This window comes from Dryobates pubescens, chromosome 39, assembly GCF_014839835.1.
Source record: "Dryobates pubescens isolate bDryPub1 chromosome 39, bDryPub1.pri, whole genome shotgun sequence".
In the NCBI taxonomy this organism is placed as follows: domain Eukaryota; kingdom Metazoa; phylum Chordata; class Aves; order Piciformes; family Picidae; genus Dryobates; species Dryobates pubescens.
Genome location: NC_071650.1, coordinates 272,349 through 288,308, shown reverse-complemented (window position 1 = coordinate 288,308; position 15,960 = coordinate 272,349). Strand labels below are relative to the sequence as shown.

Here is a 15,960-nt window from a genome sequence, read left to right as displayed (position 1 = left end):
CGCGGCCAGGGCAGCAGCGCTCCGGAGGAGACCTCAGCCGGAGCCTGGGGGAGCTGAGCCAGCAGGATGGTGCCCACTGCCCCCCACCACCGCCCCCCGGCCCTTGGGGAAGGGTCCTGGCAGCAGCCCCCAAGGATGGCTCCATGGAATCCCAGCCCGGGGGGGGCAGAACACACCAAGGACATGCCAAGGGCAGGGCAGCTCCCTCCTGACCCCCTCTGAGACCCTGCTGGGAGCAAGGGGGGTGCCTGCTGTACTCCCATGTGGAACATGCTAAGAACATGCCAAGAACATGCCAAGAACATGCCAGAGTCCTCCCAGCTCCTTCTTAACCCTTTCTGACCCCACTCTGAGACCCTGCTGGGAGCAAGGGGGGTGCCTGCTGTCCTCCCATGTGGAACATGCTTGGAACATGCTAAGAACATGCCAAGAACATGCCAGAGTCCTTCCAGCTCCTTCTTAACCCTTTCTGACCCCACTCTGAGACCCTGCTGGGAGCAAGGGGGGTGCCTGCTGCACTCCCATGTGGAACATGCTAAGAACATGCCAAGAACATGCCAGAGTCCTTCCAGCTCCTTCTTAACCCTTTCTGACCCCACTCCGAGACCCTGCTGGGAGCAAGGGGGGTGCCTGCTGCACTCCCATGTGGAACATGCTTGGAACATGCCAAGAACATGCCAGAGTCCTTCCAGCTCCTTCTTAACCCTGACCCCACTCCGAGACCCTGCTGGGAGCAAGGGGGGTGCCTGCTGTACTCCCACGTGGAACATGTCAGGAACATGTCAAGAACATGCTAAGAACATGCCAGGGTCCTTCCAGCTCCTTCTCAACCCTTTCTGACCCCACTCTGACACCCTGGTGGCAGCAAGGTGGGTGCCTGCTGTACTCCAGTATGGAACATGTCAAAAACATGCCAAGAACATGTCAGGAACATGCTAAAGCCATGTCAGGAACATCTCAAAGCCACCCCAAGAACCTCCCACCTCCCTCTTAACCCTGACCCCACTCTGAGACCCTGCTGGGAGCAAGAGGGGTGCCTGCTGTACTCCCATGTGGAACATGTCAGGAACATGCTAAGAACATGCTAGAGTCAGCCCAAGAACACGCCAAGAACCTCCCAGCTGCCCCTTAACCCTTTCTGACCCCCTTCTGAGACCCTGCTGGGAGCAAAGGTGGGTGCCTGCTGCACTCCAATGTGGAACATGTCAGGAACATGCCAAAGCCATGTCAAGAACATGTCAAAGCCATCCCAAGAACCTCCCAGCTCCCTCTTAACCCTTTCTGACCCCACTCTAAGACCTTGGTGGGAGCAAGGGGGGTGCCTGCTGCACTCCAATGTGGAACATGTCTAGAACATGCCAAGAACATGCCAAAAGCATCTCAAAGCCACACCAAGAACCTCCCAGCTCCCCCTTAACCCTTTCTGACCCCACTCCGAGACCCTGCTGGGAGCAAGGTGGGTGCCTGCTGTACTCCACTGTGGAACATGTCAGGAACATGCCAAAGCCATGTCAAGAACATATCAAAGCCACACCAAGAACCTCCCAGCTCCCTCTTAACCCTTTCTGACCCCACTCTAAGACCCTGCTGGGAGCAAGGTGGGGTGCCTGCTGTACTCCACTGTGGAACATGTCAGGAACATGCCAAGAACATGCCAAAAGCATCTCAAAGCCACACCAAGAACCTCCCAGCTCCCCCTTAACCCTTTCTGACCCCACTGTGAGACCCTGCTGGGAGCAAGAGGGGTGCCTGCTGTACTCCAATGTGGAACATGTCTAGAACATGCTAAAGCCATGTCAGGAACATGTCAAAGCCATCCCAAGAACCTCCCAGCTCCCCCTTAACCCTTTCTGACCCCACTGTGAGACCCTGCTGGGAGCAAGGGGGGTGCCTGCTGTACTCCAATGTGGAACATGTCAGGAACATACCAAGAACATGCTAAAGCCATGTCAGGAACATGTCAAAGCCACCCCAAGAACCTCCCAGCTCCCCCTTAACCCTTTCTGACCCCACTCTAAGACCCTGGTGGGAGCAAGGGGGGTGCCTGCTGCACTCCAATGTGGAACATGTCAGGAACATGCCAAGAACATGCCAGGAAGATGCTAAAGCCCTACCAAGAACATGTCAAAGCCACCCCAAGAACCTCCCAGCTCCCCCTTAACCCTTTCTGACACCAGTCTGAGACCCTGCTGGGAGCAAGAGGGGTGCCTGCTGTACTCCAATGTGGAACATGTCTAGAACATGCCAAGAACATGCCAAAAGCATCTCAAAGCCACACCAAGAACCTCCCAGCTCCCCCTTAACCCTTTCTGGCCCCCCTCTGAGCCGCTGGCGGGGGTGCCTGAGGTGCTTCCAGGTGGGACACGCCAAGAACACGCCAAGCACACGCTAAGAACACGCCAAGAGCAGGCCCAGGCCCCAGCAGCCTCCTCTCAACTCGAATAATATTTTCTTTATTTACACCTTAAAGAATCAAAAGGGTTGGAGCCAGACAGGATGAAAGGGGAGGGGGGAGGGGGGGAATCTAAGGGGCTAAAACCAGGGGGGAGGGCACAAAAGAGGTGGGGAGGGGGCAAAAAGGGGGTGCTGGGGGGGGGGGGGGAGGGGAGGGTCAGAGAGAACAAAAACCCCCAAACAAAAGTAGAAAACCAAAGAAAACTTTACAGTCAACATAAAAAAAGAGGCAGAAACAAACACCCCACCCCCCCTCCCCCACCCCCCAACATGCTGAGCCCTGATTGGTTGCTTGGAGGATGGAGGGGGGTGGGGTGGGGGTGGGGGTGAGGAGGGGGGATTTTGGGAGGGGGGAGGGGGGGGTTGGGTTATGTACAAGGGGATCCCCCCCTCCCCCTCCCCCCCCTTGTGTCAGCAACAGAATAAATTAAAAAGCCTCCCCCTGGGGGGGGGGGGAGGGGAAGGGAGCTACAAACTTGGGGGGGGGAGGGGAGGGAGGGAAGAATAATTTGGGGACCCCCCCCCTCCCAGGTCTGGTTTGTTTGTGGTTTGTTTTTTTTTAATCCTTTTTGGTTTTTTTTGTTTTTTTTTTTTTTTTTTTTTATTTTTTTTTTTTTTTTTTTAAAAACCTTTTGGGAAACCAAAAACCAAAACCACCTCCCCCCCCCCCCAAAAAAACAAATAAAAACCCCCAAAAGCACCCCAAACCAACCCAAAATAAAGGGGAGGGGGGGGGAGAAGGAGGAGGGGAGGGGGGGAAAAGGGAGAGAGAAGTGAGGACCCCTCCCCCTCCCTTTACACTTTTTATTCCCTCCCCCTCCCCCTTTAAAAACACCAAACCTGTAAACACCACACTTGGGGACCACCCCTCCTCCCCCCCCCCCAACAATTCCCCCTGCCCCTCCCCCCCCAGGAGTCCTTTGGGGGGGTGGGTGAGACTGCCCCCCCAACCCAGGAGTCCATTGGGGGGGGGGGGGGTGAGACTCCCCCCCCAACCCAGGAGTCCATTGGGGGGGTGGGTGAGACTGCCCCCCCTCACCAGGAGTCCATTGGGGGGGTGGGTGAGACTCCCCCCCTCCCCCAGGAGTCCTTTGGGGGGGTGGGTGAGACTCCCCCCCTCCCCCAGGAGTCCATTAGGGGGGTGGGTGAGACTCCCCCCCCTCACCAGGAGTCCATTAGGGGGGTGGGTGAGACTGCCCCCCCCAACCCAGGAGTCAATTAGAGGGGGGGGGTGGGTGAGACTCCCACCCCCCAAATCCCTTTCCCCATCTCTCCCCCCTTCCCCAGAGTCCATTGCTCAAACAAAGCGGGGGGGGGGGGGGGAGGGGCTGCTCCCCCATGCCCCCTCCCCCCATTCTGTTGTGTGGGGTTTTTGGGGGGGGGTGTCCCCCCCAGTTCAGTCCAGTTCAGGCAGGGTCTGGTCCTGCAGAGCCTCAGCCCCGTGGGGGCAGCTGTTTGGGGGGGGGTTGCTGTTGGGGGTGATGGAAGCAGGGGTGGGGGTGGGGTGGAGGGGATTGGGGGGGGGTGTGTGTTACAATTAATCTTCCTCCACCCCAAAATGAAGACACACACCCCCCCCCCCCCCCCACCCCCACCCGGGCAGCCCCCTCCCAGTTTAACCAGAGTCTGAGTCACTGGTGTCTGAGGAGGAGGAGCTGGAGCTGGAGGAGGAGGAGTCGGAGCTGGAGCTGGAAGCGCTGAGCCGGGAGACAGCCACCTGCTGGGCAGACTCTGGCTTCTCGCTGGCTGTGGGGGGCACAGAGCGGCACAGAAGGGGTTAAAAAGGGGGTGGGGGCGTGGGGGACCCCCCAAAAGCATCCCCACCTCCCCCCCCCCCTCACCAAAGCTCAGGGCCTGACCTTTCTTTGGAGGCTTCTTGGTGGAGTTGAGCTGGCCGCTGACGTCCTGCAGCCGCTTCTCCAGCTCCCTCTTCTTCTCCAGGGCCAGCTCCTCTTTCGTCTTCCCCACAGGCTTCTTCAGGGCTGGGGGGAGGCACGGGGGGGTCAGGGGGCATGCAGGGCCCCCCCAGAGCTACCCACAGTGCCCCCACGCCCCTCAAGATCCTCCAATCTGACCCAAAACGCCCTCAACCTGACTCAAGCTCCCCTCACATCCTCCAGGGGAGCCTCACATCTTCCAAAGACCTCTTCCCAGCTCCCCCCTGGTCCTGCAGAGACCTCCCCCCCAGCTCCACTCTCCTCTTCCAGAGGCCTCCCCCTGGCTCCCCCCTCCTCCTCCAGAGGCCTTCCCCATGGTCCTCCAGTGACCTCCCCCCAGCTCCCCTCAGGTCCTGGAGAGACTTCTCCCCAGCTCCCCTCTTCTCCTCCAGAAGCCTCCCCCTGTCTCCCCTCTCCTCCTCCAAAGGCCTCCCCCTGGGTCCTCCAGTGACCTCCCCCCGGGTCCTCCAGTGACCTCCCCCCAGCTCCCCCCAGGTCCTGCAGAGACCTCCCCCCAGCTCCCCTCTCCTCCTCCAGTGACCTCCCCCCAGCTCCCCTCTCCTCCTCCAGTGACCTCCCCCCAGCTCCCCTCTCCTCCTCCAGTGACCTCCCCCCAGCTCCCCTCTCCTCCTCCAGTGACCTCCCCCCAGCTCCCCTCTCCTCCTCCAGTGACCTCCCCCCAGCTCCCCTCTCCTCCTCCAGTGACCTCCCCCCAGCTCCCCTCTCCTCCTCCAGTGACCTCCCCCCAGCTCCCCTCAGGTCCTGGAGAGACTTCTCCCCAGCTCCCCTCTTCTCCTCCAGAAGCCTCCCCCTGTCTCCCCTCTCCTCCTCCAAAGGCCTCCCCCTGGGTCCTCCAGTGACCTCCCCCCGGGTCCTCCAGTGACCTCCCCCCAGCTCCCCCCAGGTCCTGCAGAGACCTCCCCCCAGCTCCCCTCTCCTCCTCCAGTGACCTCCCCCCAGCTCCCCTCTCCTCCTCTAGAGACCTCCCCCCAGCTCCCCTCTCCTCCTCTAGAGACCTCCCCCCAGCTCCCCTCTCCTCCTCCAGCCACCTCCCCCCAGCTCCTCCTCCAGAGGCCCCCCCCCAGCTCCTCCTCCATTGTCCTCCCCCCAGCTGCCCTCTCCTGCCCCAGCTGCCCCCGGGGCTCACTCTCGCTGTAGGGCTTGCGCGGCTTCTTGCGCAGGCAGGACAGGACGTAGCGCTCCAGCTCCCGCAGCGTGGAGGGCTTCAGCGTCTCGAAGTCGATCTCGATCTCCTCGGGGTTGGAGTCCCTCAGGGAGGGTTCCCTGGACTGGATGATGTGCACCACCCTGCCCAGCTTCTCCCCAGGCAGCTTGTTGATGTCCAGGCTCAGCTGCCTCTTCTCGTCGTAGGTCATGGGCTTGCTCTCCTCCTCCTCCTCCGAGTCGTAGAGGGCCGGGGGAGGGGGCAGGGCTGCCTTGGCTGCCTTCTTGGAGCTCCTGGCAGGACACAGAGCGGGGGAAAGGGGGCTCAGGAGGGTCCACCCCCCGGATGCCCCCCTCAGGAGCTTGCCCTTGAAGTCTTCCCCGCTCCAGGAAAGTTCCCACTGCCAAGAACCCTCCACCAGGTCCCACCCCTAAAGATCTGTCCCAAGATTCCACCCCCATGACCTCCACACTCCAAAACCTCCTCCCACCCCAAAAGGTCCTCCCCAAGATCTCCCCCCAAAGAAAGGTCCTCCCCAAGACCTCTACAAGGTTCTAACCCCAAGACTCCTCCCACCCCAAAAGGTCCTCTCCAAGACCTCCCCAAGGTTCTGACCCCAAGACCTCCCCAAGGTTCTGACCCCAAGACCTCCCCAAGGTTCTGACCCCAAGACCTCCCCAAGGTTCTGACCCCAAGACCTCCCCAAGGTTCTGACCCCAAGACCTCCCCAAGGTTCTGACCCCAAGACCTCCCCAAGGTTCTGACCCCAAGACCTCCCCCCAAAAGAAAAGTCCTCTCCAAGACCTCCCCAAGGTTCTGACCCCAAGACCTCCCCCCCAAAGAAAGGTCCTCTCCAAGACCTCCCCAAGGTTCTGACCCCAAGACCTCCCCCCCAAAAGAAAGGTCCTCTCCAAGACCTCCCCAAGGTTCTGACCCCAAGACCTCCCCCCAAAAGAAAGGTCCTCTCCAAGACCTCCCCAAGGTTCTGACCCTAAGACCTCCCCCCAAAAGAAAGATCCTCTCCAAGACCTCTCCAAGACCTCCCCCCCAAAGAAAGGTCCTCTCCAAGACCTCTCCAAGACCTCCCCCCCAAAGAAAGGTCCTCTCCAAGACCTCCCCAAGGTTCTGACCCTAAGACCTCCCCCCAAAGAAAGGCCCTCTCCAAGACCTCCCCAAGGTTCTGACCCCAAGACCTCCCCCCCAAAGAAAGATCCTCTCCAAGACCTCCCCCCAAAAGAAAGGTCATCTCCAAGACCTCCCCAAGGTTCTGACCCCAAGACCTCCCCCCCAAAGAAAGGTCCTCTCCAAGACCTCCCCAAGGTTCTGACCCCAAGACCTCCCCCCAAAAGAAAGGTCCTCTCCAAGACCTCCCCAAGGTTCTGACCCTAAGACCTCCCCCCAAAAGAAAGGTCCTCTCCAAGACCTCCCCAAGGTTCTGACCCCAAGACCTCCCCCCCAAAGAAAGGTCCTCTCCAAGACCTCCCCAAGCTTCCAACCCCAAGACTTCTCCCACCCCTAAAGGTCCTCCCCAAGACCTCCCCCAGGCTCCAACCCCCAGACCTCCCCCCAGGACAGGTCCTCCCCGGGGTGGGCAGCACTCAGCCCAGGTTCAGCTTTGCTCTGCCGGTCCCTGCACCAGGGCTGGCCCCCTCGGGGCCCCCCCGAGGCGCCCCCCAGCACTCACTTGGAGCTGCCGCCGCCGCCCCCCGCCGCCGCCGCCCCCGCCGCGGCCTTCTTGGCCTTGCGCAGCTGCCCCTGCCGTGCCCGGGGGTCCTCCTCCCCGCCTCGGCCTTTGTGCTTCTCCGACTTCTTCTTCTTCTTCTTCTCCCTCTTCTTCTTGGGTTTGGAAACGGGGCCCTGTGAGAGGGCAGCCAACTGCTCGTGCACGGCCCTCAGCTGTGGGGGGAGACATGGCGGGGGGGTGAGGCGGCCCCCGGGGGACACCGGCAGGCCGCCGCCGCCGGGGGGCGCTCTGCCCGGCCCCAGGGCCCTCACCTGCTCCTGCAGCTCCGCCAGGCGGTTGGCTCTCTCCTCCTCCGAGTCCGAGCTCTCCTCGCTCTCCGAGGAGCTCTCGCTGCTGCTCTCCTCCTCCTCCTCGTCCTCCTCCTCCTCGTCCTCCTCGTCCTCGTCGCTGGAGGAGTCCTCAGAGGAGGACTTGGAGAGGACCCCGACCAGGGGGGCGGCCGCCGAGGGGGGGCTGCCGGCGTCCTGCGGCTCGTCAGGCATCTTGGCGTAGCTGAACTCGAAGACGTCCTGGGGGGAGAGGGAGGGTCAAGGGGGGGACCCCTGGGAGGGGAGGCAGAGGGTCAAGGAGGGAGGACCCCCCCCGGGAGGGGAGGCAGAGGGTCAAGGGGGGGGGGACACCCCCCAGGAGGGGAGGCAGAGGGTCAAGGGGGGGGGGGGGGACCCCCCGGGAGGGGAGGCAGAGGGTCAAGGAGGGAGGACCCCCCCCGGGAGGGGAGGCAGAGGGTCAAGGAGGGAGGACCCCCCCCGGGAGGGGAGGCAGAGGGTCAAGGGGGGGGACGCCCCCCGGGAGGGGAGGCAGAGGGTCAAGGGCGGGGGGGGAACCCCGGGAGGGGAGGCAGAGGGTCAAAGGCGGGGGGGGAACCCCCGGGAGGGGAGGCAGAGGGTCAAAGGCGGGGGGGGAACCCCCGGGAGGGGAGGCAGAGGGTCAAGGGCGGGGGGGGACCCCCCGGGAGGGGAGGCAGAGGGTCAAGGGCGGGGGGGGACCCCCCGGGAGGGGAGGCAGAGGGTCAAGGAGGGGGAACCCCCCGGGAGGGGAGGCCAGAAGACGTTTGGTGGGACAGGAGGCAGCCTGGGGAGCAGGGGGAGGGGGGGTGGAGAGGGCCCAGGAGGCAGCCTGGAGGGCAGGGGCGGGGGTGGAGAAGGCCCAGGAGGCAGCCTGGGGGGCAGGGGGCAGGGCGGGGGGAGAGGCAGAAGATGTTTAGTGGGGTCCAAGAGACAGCCTAGGTGGAAGGGAGACCCCTGGTGGTGGAGGGCAGGGACCTCGGGTGGGGAGGGGCCCAAGGAGGCCCCTGGGTGGGGGGAGGAGCAGCAGCTGGCAGCCCTCACCTGCAGCTTCCTGGCCATGGCCACCACGTCGTGGTCGGGGGGGTTGTACTTGTAGCAGTTGGAGAACATCAACCGGACGTCGGCGGCGAACTCCTGGGCGTCCTGGTAGTCTCTGTTCTCCATCTTGCGCTGGGGGCACAGCCAGGGCTCAGCTGGGGGCCCACCCCGGGGACCACCCCCCACGAGGGACCTTCCCCTGGGGCTCCTCCCACCCCCACCGGCTCTCGGAACGCTTCAGGTTAAGGCAGACCTCCACAACCAGCTTCCAAAGGGCCCGCTGGGGGGCCCCCCAGGACCACCTCCCCCCCTCCCCCCAGACCCTCTCCCGCCCCCAGGCCAACCTTGATGGTGCTGAGGTCCATGGGGTGCTTGATGATCTCGTGGTAGTCGTGCAGGCCCAGGGCCGAGGCGTCCACGGGCTTGTAGAAGGGCCACGCGTAGGCGGCGTGCTTCTTGGAGAGCAGCTCCTTGATGATGCCGTTGCAGTACTTGAGCTGCTCCGACAGCTTGCCCTTCTTGGAGGTCTGGTGCTGCTGCGAGTCGGGCAGGTCCTTGCGGGGGGGCTTGATGGGCCGCCCGCTCTCGCGGCGCGCCGGCAGCTTGGCCGCCTTGGCCTCCGGCAGGGGGCCGCAGGGGGAGGACTCGGCGCTGGTGGCGATGATGGCGGTGGTGGTGGGCGTGGTGGTGTCGGCTTTCCGCTTCACCCCCTTCTTCTGCCGGGGGGGAGGGGAGGGGGGGCGTGAGGGACCGCCCGCCGGCGGCTCGGCCCCGCCGGCCCCTCCCCGGCTGGCCCCCAGCCCCGCCCCAGCCTCCACAGCCGGGACTGAGCCCCTCCCCGGCTGGCCCCCGGCTGGCTCCCAGCCCCTCCCCAGCCGGGCCTGAGCCCCTCCCCAGCCTCCCCGGCTGGCTCCCAGCCCCTCACCAGCCTCCCCAGCCGGGCCTGAGCCCCTCCCCAGCCTCCCCAGGTGGCTCCCAGCCCCTCACCAGCCTCCCCAGCCCCTCCCCAGCCGGGCCTGAACCCCTCCCCAGCTTCCCCGGCTGGCCCCCAGCCCCACCCCAGCCTCCACAGCCAGGCCTGAGCCCCTCCCCAGGTGGCCCCCAGCCCCTCCCCAGCCTCCCCAGGTGGCTCCCAGCCCCTCCCCAGCCGGGCCTGAGCCCCTCTCCAGGTAGTTCACAGCCCCTCCAGCCCCTCCCCAGGTTGGCCCGAGCCCCTCCCCAGGTGGTTCCCAGCCCCACCGGCCCCTCCCCAGGTTGGCCTGAGCCCCTCCCCAGGTGGTTCCCAGCCCCACCGGCCCCTCCCCAGCCCTTCCCCAAGTGGTTCCCAGCCCCTCCCCAGCCTCCGCAGCCCCTCCCCAGCCTCTCCCCAGGTGGTTCCCAGCCCCAGCAGCCCCTCCCCAGCCTCACCAACTCCTCCTCAACCCTTCCCCAGGTGGTTCCCAGCCTCCTCAGCCCCTCCCCGGCCGGTTCCCAGCCCCTCCGGGCCTCACCTTGGCCACGGGCTGGGTGGGCGCGGGCAGGCCGGGCGGGGCGGCGGAGTGCAGGGACTTGAGGAGCGGGGCGGAGATGACGGAGGGGTGCGGAATGTTGACGATGGTGGTGGGGATCTCGGGGCCCGCGGCGTAGACCGCGGCGTGGGACACCGAGGAGACCGCCGGCACCTGCTGGGCGGCCGTCAGCCCCGCCAGGAGCGCTGGGCCGGGGAGAAGCCGACCTGGATGGTGGGTGGAGGGCTCCCAGAGGAGCCACCAGCCAGCCCCCACCCTCACCAAGAGGTCACCTCCATCCCTCCCCCCCAGCCACCACCTCCCCCCACCAAGAGGTCATTTCCATCCCTCCCCCCAGCCACCACCTCCCCTCACCAAGAGGTCATCTCCATCCCACCACCTCCCCCCACCAAGAGGTCATCTCTATCCCACCACCTCCCCCCACCAAGAGGTCATCTCTATCCCACCACCTCCCCCCACCAAGAGGTCATCTCCATCCCTCCCCCCAGCCACCACCTCCCCCCACCAAGAAGTCACCTCCATCCCTCCCCCCAGCCACCACCTCCCCTCACCAAGAGGTCATCTCCATCCCACCACCTCCCCCCACCAAGAGGTCACCTCCATCCCACCACCTCCCCTCACCAAGAGGTCACCTCCATCCCACCACCTCCCCCCACCAAGAGGTCATCTCCATCCCACCACCTCCCCCCACCAAGAGGTCATCTCCATCCCACCACCTCCCCCCACCAAGAGGTCACCTCCATCCCACCACCTCCCCCCACCAAGAGGTCACCTCCATCCCACCACCTCCCCTCACCAAGAGGTCATCTCCATCCCACCACCTCCCCCCACCAAGAGGTCATCTCCATCCCACCACCTCCCCCCACCAAGAGGTCATCTCCAGACCTCCCCCCAGCCTACCACTTCCCCCCACCAAGAAGTCATCTCCATCCCTCCCCCCAACCTACCACTTCCCCCACCAAGAGGTCCTTTCCATCCCTCCTCCTCAACCTACCATCACTTCCCACCACCAAGAGGTCATCTCCATCCCTCCCCCCAGCCTACCACTTCCCCCAACAAGAGGTCCTCTTCATCCCCCCCCCCCAAGAGATAATCTCCATCCCCCTCCCCCAGCCTACCTGCTGCACGGGAGGCTCCCTTCTTATGGCTGTTCTTGGCCACAGGCACCACAATCTCCTGCTCCTCTGGTGGCATCTGGGCCACCTTCTGCAGGAAGATCTTCTCCAGGGTTTGGGCCATCAGCACAATATCATCAGTGGGCTGCAAGAGACAAGAATAAACCATCTCATAACCAGCTAGGAAGAGCTGCAGGAGCCACTCAGAAAGAGCCTGGTGTGCCCTGGAACCACCTGGGAAGGGGCTGGGGGGCTCCAGCAGCTGCTCAGGAGGAGCCTGGGGGGCCCTGGAACCACCTGGGAAGGGGCTGGGGGGCTCCAGCAGCTGCTCAGGAGGAGCCTGGTGTGCCCTGAAACCACTGTGAAGGGGCTGGGGGCTCCAGCAGCTGCTCAGGAGGAGCCTGGTGTGCCCTGAAACCACTGTGAAGGGGCTGGGGGCTCCAGCAGCTGCTCAGGAGGAGCCTGGTGTGCCCTGGAACCACCTGGGAAGGGGCTGGGGGGCTCCAGCAGCTGCTCAGGAGGAGCCTGGTGTGCCCTGAAACCACTGTGAAGGGGCTGGGGGCTTCAGCAGCTGCTCAGGAGGAGCCTGGGGGGCCCTGGAACCACCTGGGAAGGGGCTGGGGGGCTCCAGCAGCTGCTCAGGAGGAGCCTGGTGTGCCCTGGAACCACCTGGGAAGGGGCTGGGGGGCTCCAGCAGCTGCTCAGGAGGAGCCTGGTGTGCCCTGGAACCACTGTGAAGGGGCTGGGGGGCTCCAGCAGCTGCTCAGGAGGAGCCTGGTGTGCCCTGAAACCACTGTGAAGGGGCTGGGGGCTCCAGCAGCTGCTCAGGAGGAGCCTGGGGGGCCCTGGAACCACCTAGGAAGGGGCTGGGGGGCCCCAGGAGCAGCCCTGGGCAGGGTCCTGACCTTGTTGTAGATGTAGCAGTTGGTGAACATGGTGTTGAAGTCATGCATGCACTCTGGAGCCCCCCAGTAGTAGTTGTTCTCCAGGCGCCTCTTGATGGTGCCCATGTCCATGGGCTGCTTGATGATCTTGTGGTAGTCCTGGGCACAAGCCACCAGCAGTCAGGGCCACGGCTGCAGACCCTCCCCACAGCCCCCTCCCCACCCCCTGGGGTCACCCAGGGCCACCACAAAGCTCTCACACAGCTCTCAGTCCTCAGCCAAACACAAGGAGGAGGAAGGGATGGACACAGCTCCAGACCTGCTCCTGGCTACTCTGTGGGGATGGCCCAGGGCTGGGGTCCCTCAAGGTGGGGGGGTGCTTGGGGCTCAAGGTGACCTTTGTTTGGGGGGTGGCTGGCTGAGAAAGAAGCCTGCATGGAAATTACCTCTGGGCTTTAACTCCTTGGGCGCCACAGGTGGGGCTTGGCCTCTAAAATGGGGGTCTCAGGATGGTCTTCTACAAGGTCATGGATGGGATCTGCAAAGATGCATTCAGGGGACAAGAGATTAGGTGGGGGGGGGGGGGGGAAGGTCCAAGGCACCTCCAGGAATGGCTGCAGGAAGCTCAGCCAGACCTGGGGATGAGAGGGGGGGGCGTGGGGAAGGTTGGAACAACGGAAGGGGATGTGGCAGCTGCTGGCTGAGGGAGGTCCCCAAGGCCAGCCCAGAGCTGGGGGCTGCAGCTAGGGGGTTTGGTTGGGGTGGTGCCACCAGCAGAGGCAACGACAAGACCACCTGAGGCTGTGTCTCTGGGAGGGGGGGGGAGGTCCCCAGGAGGGGATGGGGCTGGGGCTGGCACTGTCAAGGGCTGAGTTTTGGGGGGGAGAGGCCAAAGAGCCCAAAGTTGCAGAGACCCCAACCTTGGGGGAGGCCAAAGACCCCCAACCTGGGGAGAGGCCAAAGAGCCCAAAGTTGCAGAGACCCCAACCTTGGGGGAGGCCAAAGACCCCCAACCTGGGGAGAGGCCAAAGAGCCCCGAGTTGCAGAGACCCCAACCTTGGGGGAGGCCAAAGACCCCCAACCTGGGGAGAGGCCAAAGAGCCCAAAGTTGCAGAGACCCCAACCTTGGGGAAGGCCAAAGACCCCCAACCTGGGGAGAGGCCAAAGAGCCCAAAGTTGCAGAGACCCCAACCTTGGGGAAGGCCAAAGACCCCCAACCTGGGGAGAGGCCAAAGAGCCCCAACCTGGGGAGAGGCCAAAGAGCCCAAAGTTGCAGAGACCCCAACCTGGGGAGAGGCCAAAGAGCCCCAACCTGGGGAGAGGCCAAAGAGCCCCGAGTTGCAGAGACCCCAACCTGGGGAGAGGCCAAAGAGCTCAACTTGTGCAACCCCCCAAGCTGGGGAGAGGCCAAAGAGCCCCAACCTGAGCACCAAGCGAAGGCCCCAGCCCTGCTCTGCAGCAGCCCTGCCCTAGGCTAGCGAGGATGAGGAGGGTAGAGGCCACTCAACCACGCTCACACAGGCCCCGGGCGCCCCCTCCTCCCGCGCCCCCTCCCCGCCCCCGCCCTCCCCGGGCTGGTTACCGGCAGGCCCAGCTTGACGGCGTCCACCGGCTGGCGGAAGGGCCAGGCGAATTGGTGCTTCCAGAGCGCCTTCATCACCACCTTGTGCAGGTACTGCAGCTGGTTGGTGACCCTGCCGGGCTTCTTGGGGTTGGACACCTCCGGCGGGGGGGGGTTGACCTGCGGCGACGGCAGGGCTGGCACCGAGGCCATGGTGGGGCTCTCGAAGCCCTCGTAGAGCAGCGAGGGCTTGCGGATCCGCTTGCCGGGGGTGGACTCCGGTGCCAGGCCCAGGAGCCCCGCATTGCCCTCCCCCAGCAGCCTGCGGAGAGGGGGGAGGGAGGGGGAGTTAGCCCTGGGGGGGTTGCCGCGGCGGGGATGGGGCTGGCCCCGGGGACACCCCCCCCCCCCCCACCCGGCGGCGCCGCTCCGAGCCTCCGGCTCAAGAGACGAAGCCGCAGGGGGCAGCGCCGGCGCCGCGGGGGACACCCCCGAGGCCACCGCAGGAGCTCCGGGCGAGCAGCCGGAGGTCGTTATGGCAACACCGAGACCACCACCGCCACGGGGCCGGCACCGTCCAGCGCCCGGAGCCAGCCGCGGGGACACCGAGCGGGACCCACGGCGGGGGGGTGCGGGCAGGGGCACCGCCGCCAGCGGGCACCGCGTTTGGGGGGGGGTGGGGGAAAGGCTGCGGCTGGGGGCAAAACAAAGCCCGCGCCGCAGGGCCACAACCGAGAGACCCCCACCCCGGGCACCGACCGCCACCGAGGCGCACCGGGACGCGCCACGGCGGCAGCGGGGGACCCGCCACGGCCACTCCCGGGGGCGTCCCGGAGCGCGGGGGCTGGAAGCAGCCCCCAGGGGGCTTGGGACGGGGACCCCTCTGCCCCGAGCTGGCGCCGGCGGTCACCGAGGGACCGTACCCGGAGGAAGAGGACCAAGGGCACAGCCGCAGGGCCAAGGACGGCGGCGGGAGAGGGAGGCTGCCGGTGGCACGGTCGCGGGTAGGGTGAGGAGGGGGCAGCAAGACCCCAGCCCCACCGGCTCGCGGTGGGGGGAAAAGGCTCCCACGCTCCGTAGGTCCCCGGGGAAGGCACAGAGCGAGGCGGCGGCAAGGCAGCGGCGCAGGCCGGTCCCGCCGCAAGCCCCCCGCACCCCACCCCGCGGCCGCCCCCCGGTACCTACTTGCTCTGGGGATTCACATTCTGCAGCATGCCGGCGGCTGCGTGCCCGGCCCGAGCTGCCGGCCGTCCTTCGGCGCCTTCTCCTCCTCCTCCTCCCGCCGCCGTCTCCTCCGACGACCCCCCCACTTTGCCCGGCGAAAGGTCCGACGGTACCGGCCCGGTGGGGGGCCCTCCCCCGTCAACGCATCACCGAATAACGGGGAGGGGGGAGACGAGCCGGGTGCCCCCTCCCCTCCTCCCCCGGGCAGGGCGCGGCCGGGCGGGGCGAGGCCTCAAGCGGCGGCGGCGGCGGCGGCAGCGGCGAATCCTCCGGCCGGGACCATTCAGCGGCCCTCACATGAAGGGGAACGGCGAAAATGGCGGCGGCGAGCGCGGGGAACGCGGTGCAGAGGAGCGGGGCCGGCCGGTGAGCGGTTGTTGTGACGGGGATTGAAAGGGGCTGTACGGGATGGGGATGGGGGGGGTCCCCTCTTCGGAGCCCCCTCCGGGCTCCTAAATCCTGCACGATCCGATCAATACAGGCCTGGCCGCGTCGCTCAGGGTCGGTAGAGTCCGCGGAGGCCGGGGACGAAACGAGCAGCGGCGATCCGGGTGGCGGATGACAGCGGATTGCACCGGGGAAATCACCGGCCGGGCTCCATCTTGGCTCCCTGAAGGGGAGGGCGGGAGCCGAGCGGGGAGAGGAAGAGGGAGGGGGGAGAGGAGAACCCCCCTCACCGCTGGCCGCAGGCAGGGGTCGCTACGGAGGCCGGGGAGGGTCCGGCGAAGCCCCTCCGGGAGCGCGGAGGCGGGGGTTGGGCCGCCCGGTGGAGGATGGATCCGGTTTAGGGCCGCCCCCCGCGCTCACCGGGCCCGACCCGCTCCGTCCTTCGTCCCAGCGAAATGGCGCCGCTCGGCCTGCCCCCGGCCGCCCTTATATAGAGAGCAGACGACCCTTCATTGGCCGGCGGTGGCGCTGACATCACCTATCCGCCCCGCCCCGCCTCACCGCGGCCTCATTGGGCGGAGGCAAGATGACCGCACCGCTTCCATTGGCCAGGAAGCGCGTCACTCAAACTCACCTTCTCCCACCCCTCCCACCCT

At 65.6% G+C, this 15,960-nt stretch overlaps 1 protein-coding gene across 3 annotated transcripts; it reads right to left on the bottom strand.

The window, feature by feature from the left end:
- Positions 1-4,049: 4,049 nt before the first annotated feature.
- BRD2 (bromodomain containing 2) lies at positions 4,050-15,321 on the bottom strand. 3 transcript variants are annotated; one of them, XM_054177305.1, is made up of 12 exons: positions 14,879-15,321; positions 13,715-14,015; positions 12,154-12,291; positions 11,252-11,393; positions 10,116-10,318; positions 8,970-9,341; positions 8,629-8,757; positions 7,552-7,809; positions 7,241-7,452; positions 5,539-5,849; positions 4,314-4,436; positions 4,050-4,200 (listed from the first exon to the last, which is right to left on the bottom strand). In XM_054177305.1, the coding sequence occupies exons 1-12, from the start codon at positions 14,905-14,907 to the stop codon at positions 4,070-4,072; spliced, it is 2,349 nt and encodes a 782-aa protein (XP_054033280.1). In that variant the 5' UTR covers positions 14,908-15,321; the 3' UTR covers positions 4,050-4,069. The 3 variants fall into 3 exon arrangements, with proteins under 3 accessions (XP_054033280.1, XP_054033281.1, XP_054033282.1); XM_054177306.1 differs by having other exon boundaries at positions 7,241-7,413; XM_054177307.1 differs by lacking the exons at positions 13,715-14,015; positions 14,879-15,321 and adding an exon at positions 12,579-12,666.
- Between the last annotated feature and the right edge of the window lie 639 nt (positions 15,322-15,960).

Excerpts from the sequence above, each read along its gene's own strand:
- BRD2 (XM_054177305.1), bottom strand. The coding sequence starts at position 14,907 with ATGCTGCAGAATGTGAATCCCCAGAGCAA. Across the intron at positions 12,292-13,714 it reads CCGTCAAGCTGGGCCTGCCG|GACTACCACAAGATCATCAA; the intron begins GTAACCAGCCCG and ends GCTTGTGCCCAG. Across the intron at positions 5,850-7,240 it reads GGCGGCGGCGGCAGCTCCAA|GAGCTCCAAGAAGGCAGCCA; the intron begins GTGAGTGCTGGG and ends GTGTCCTGCCAG.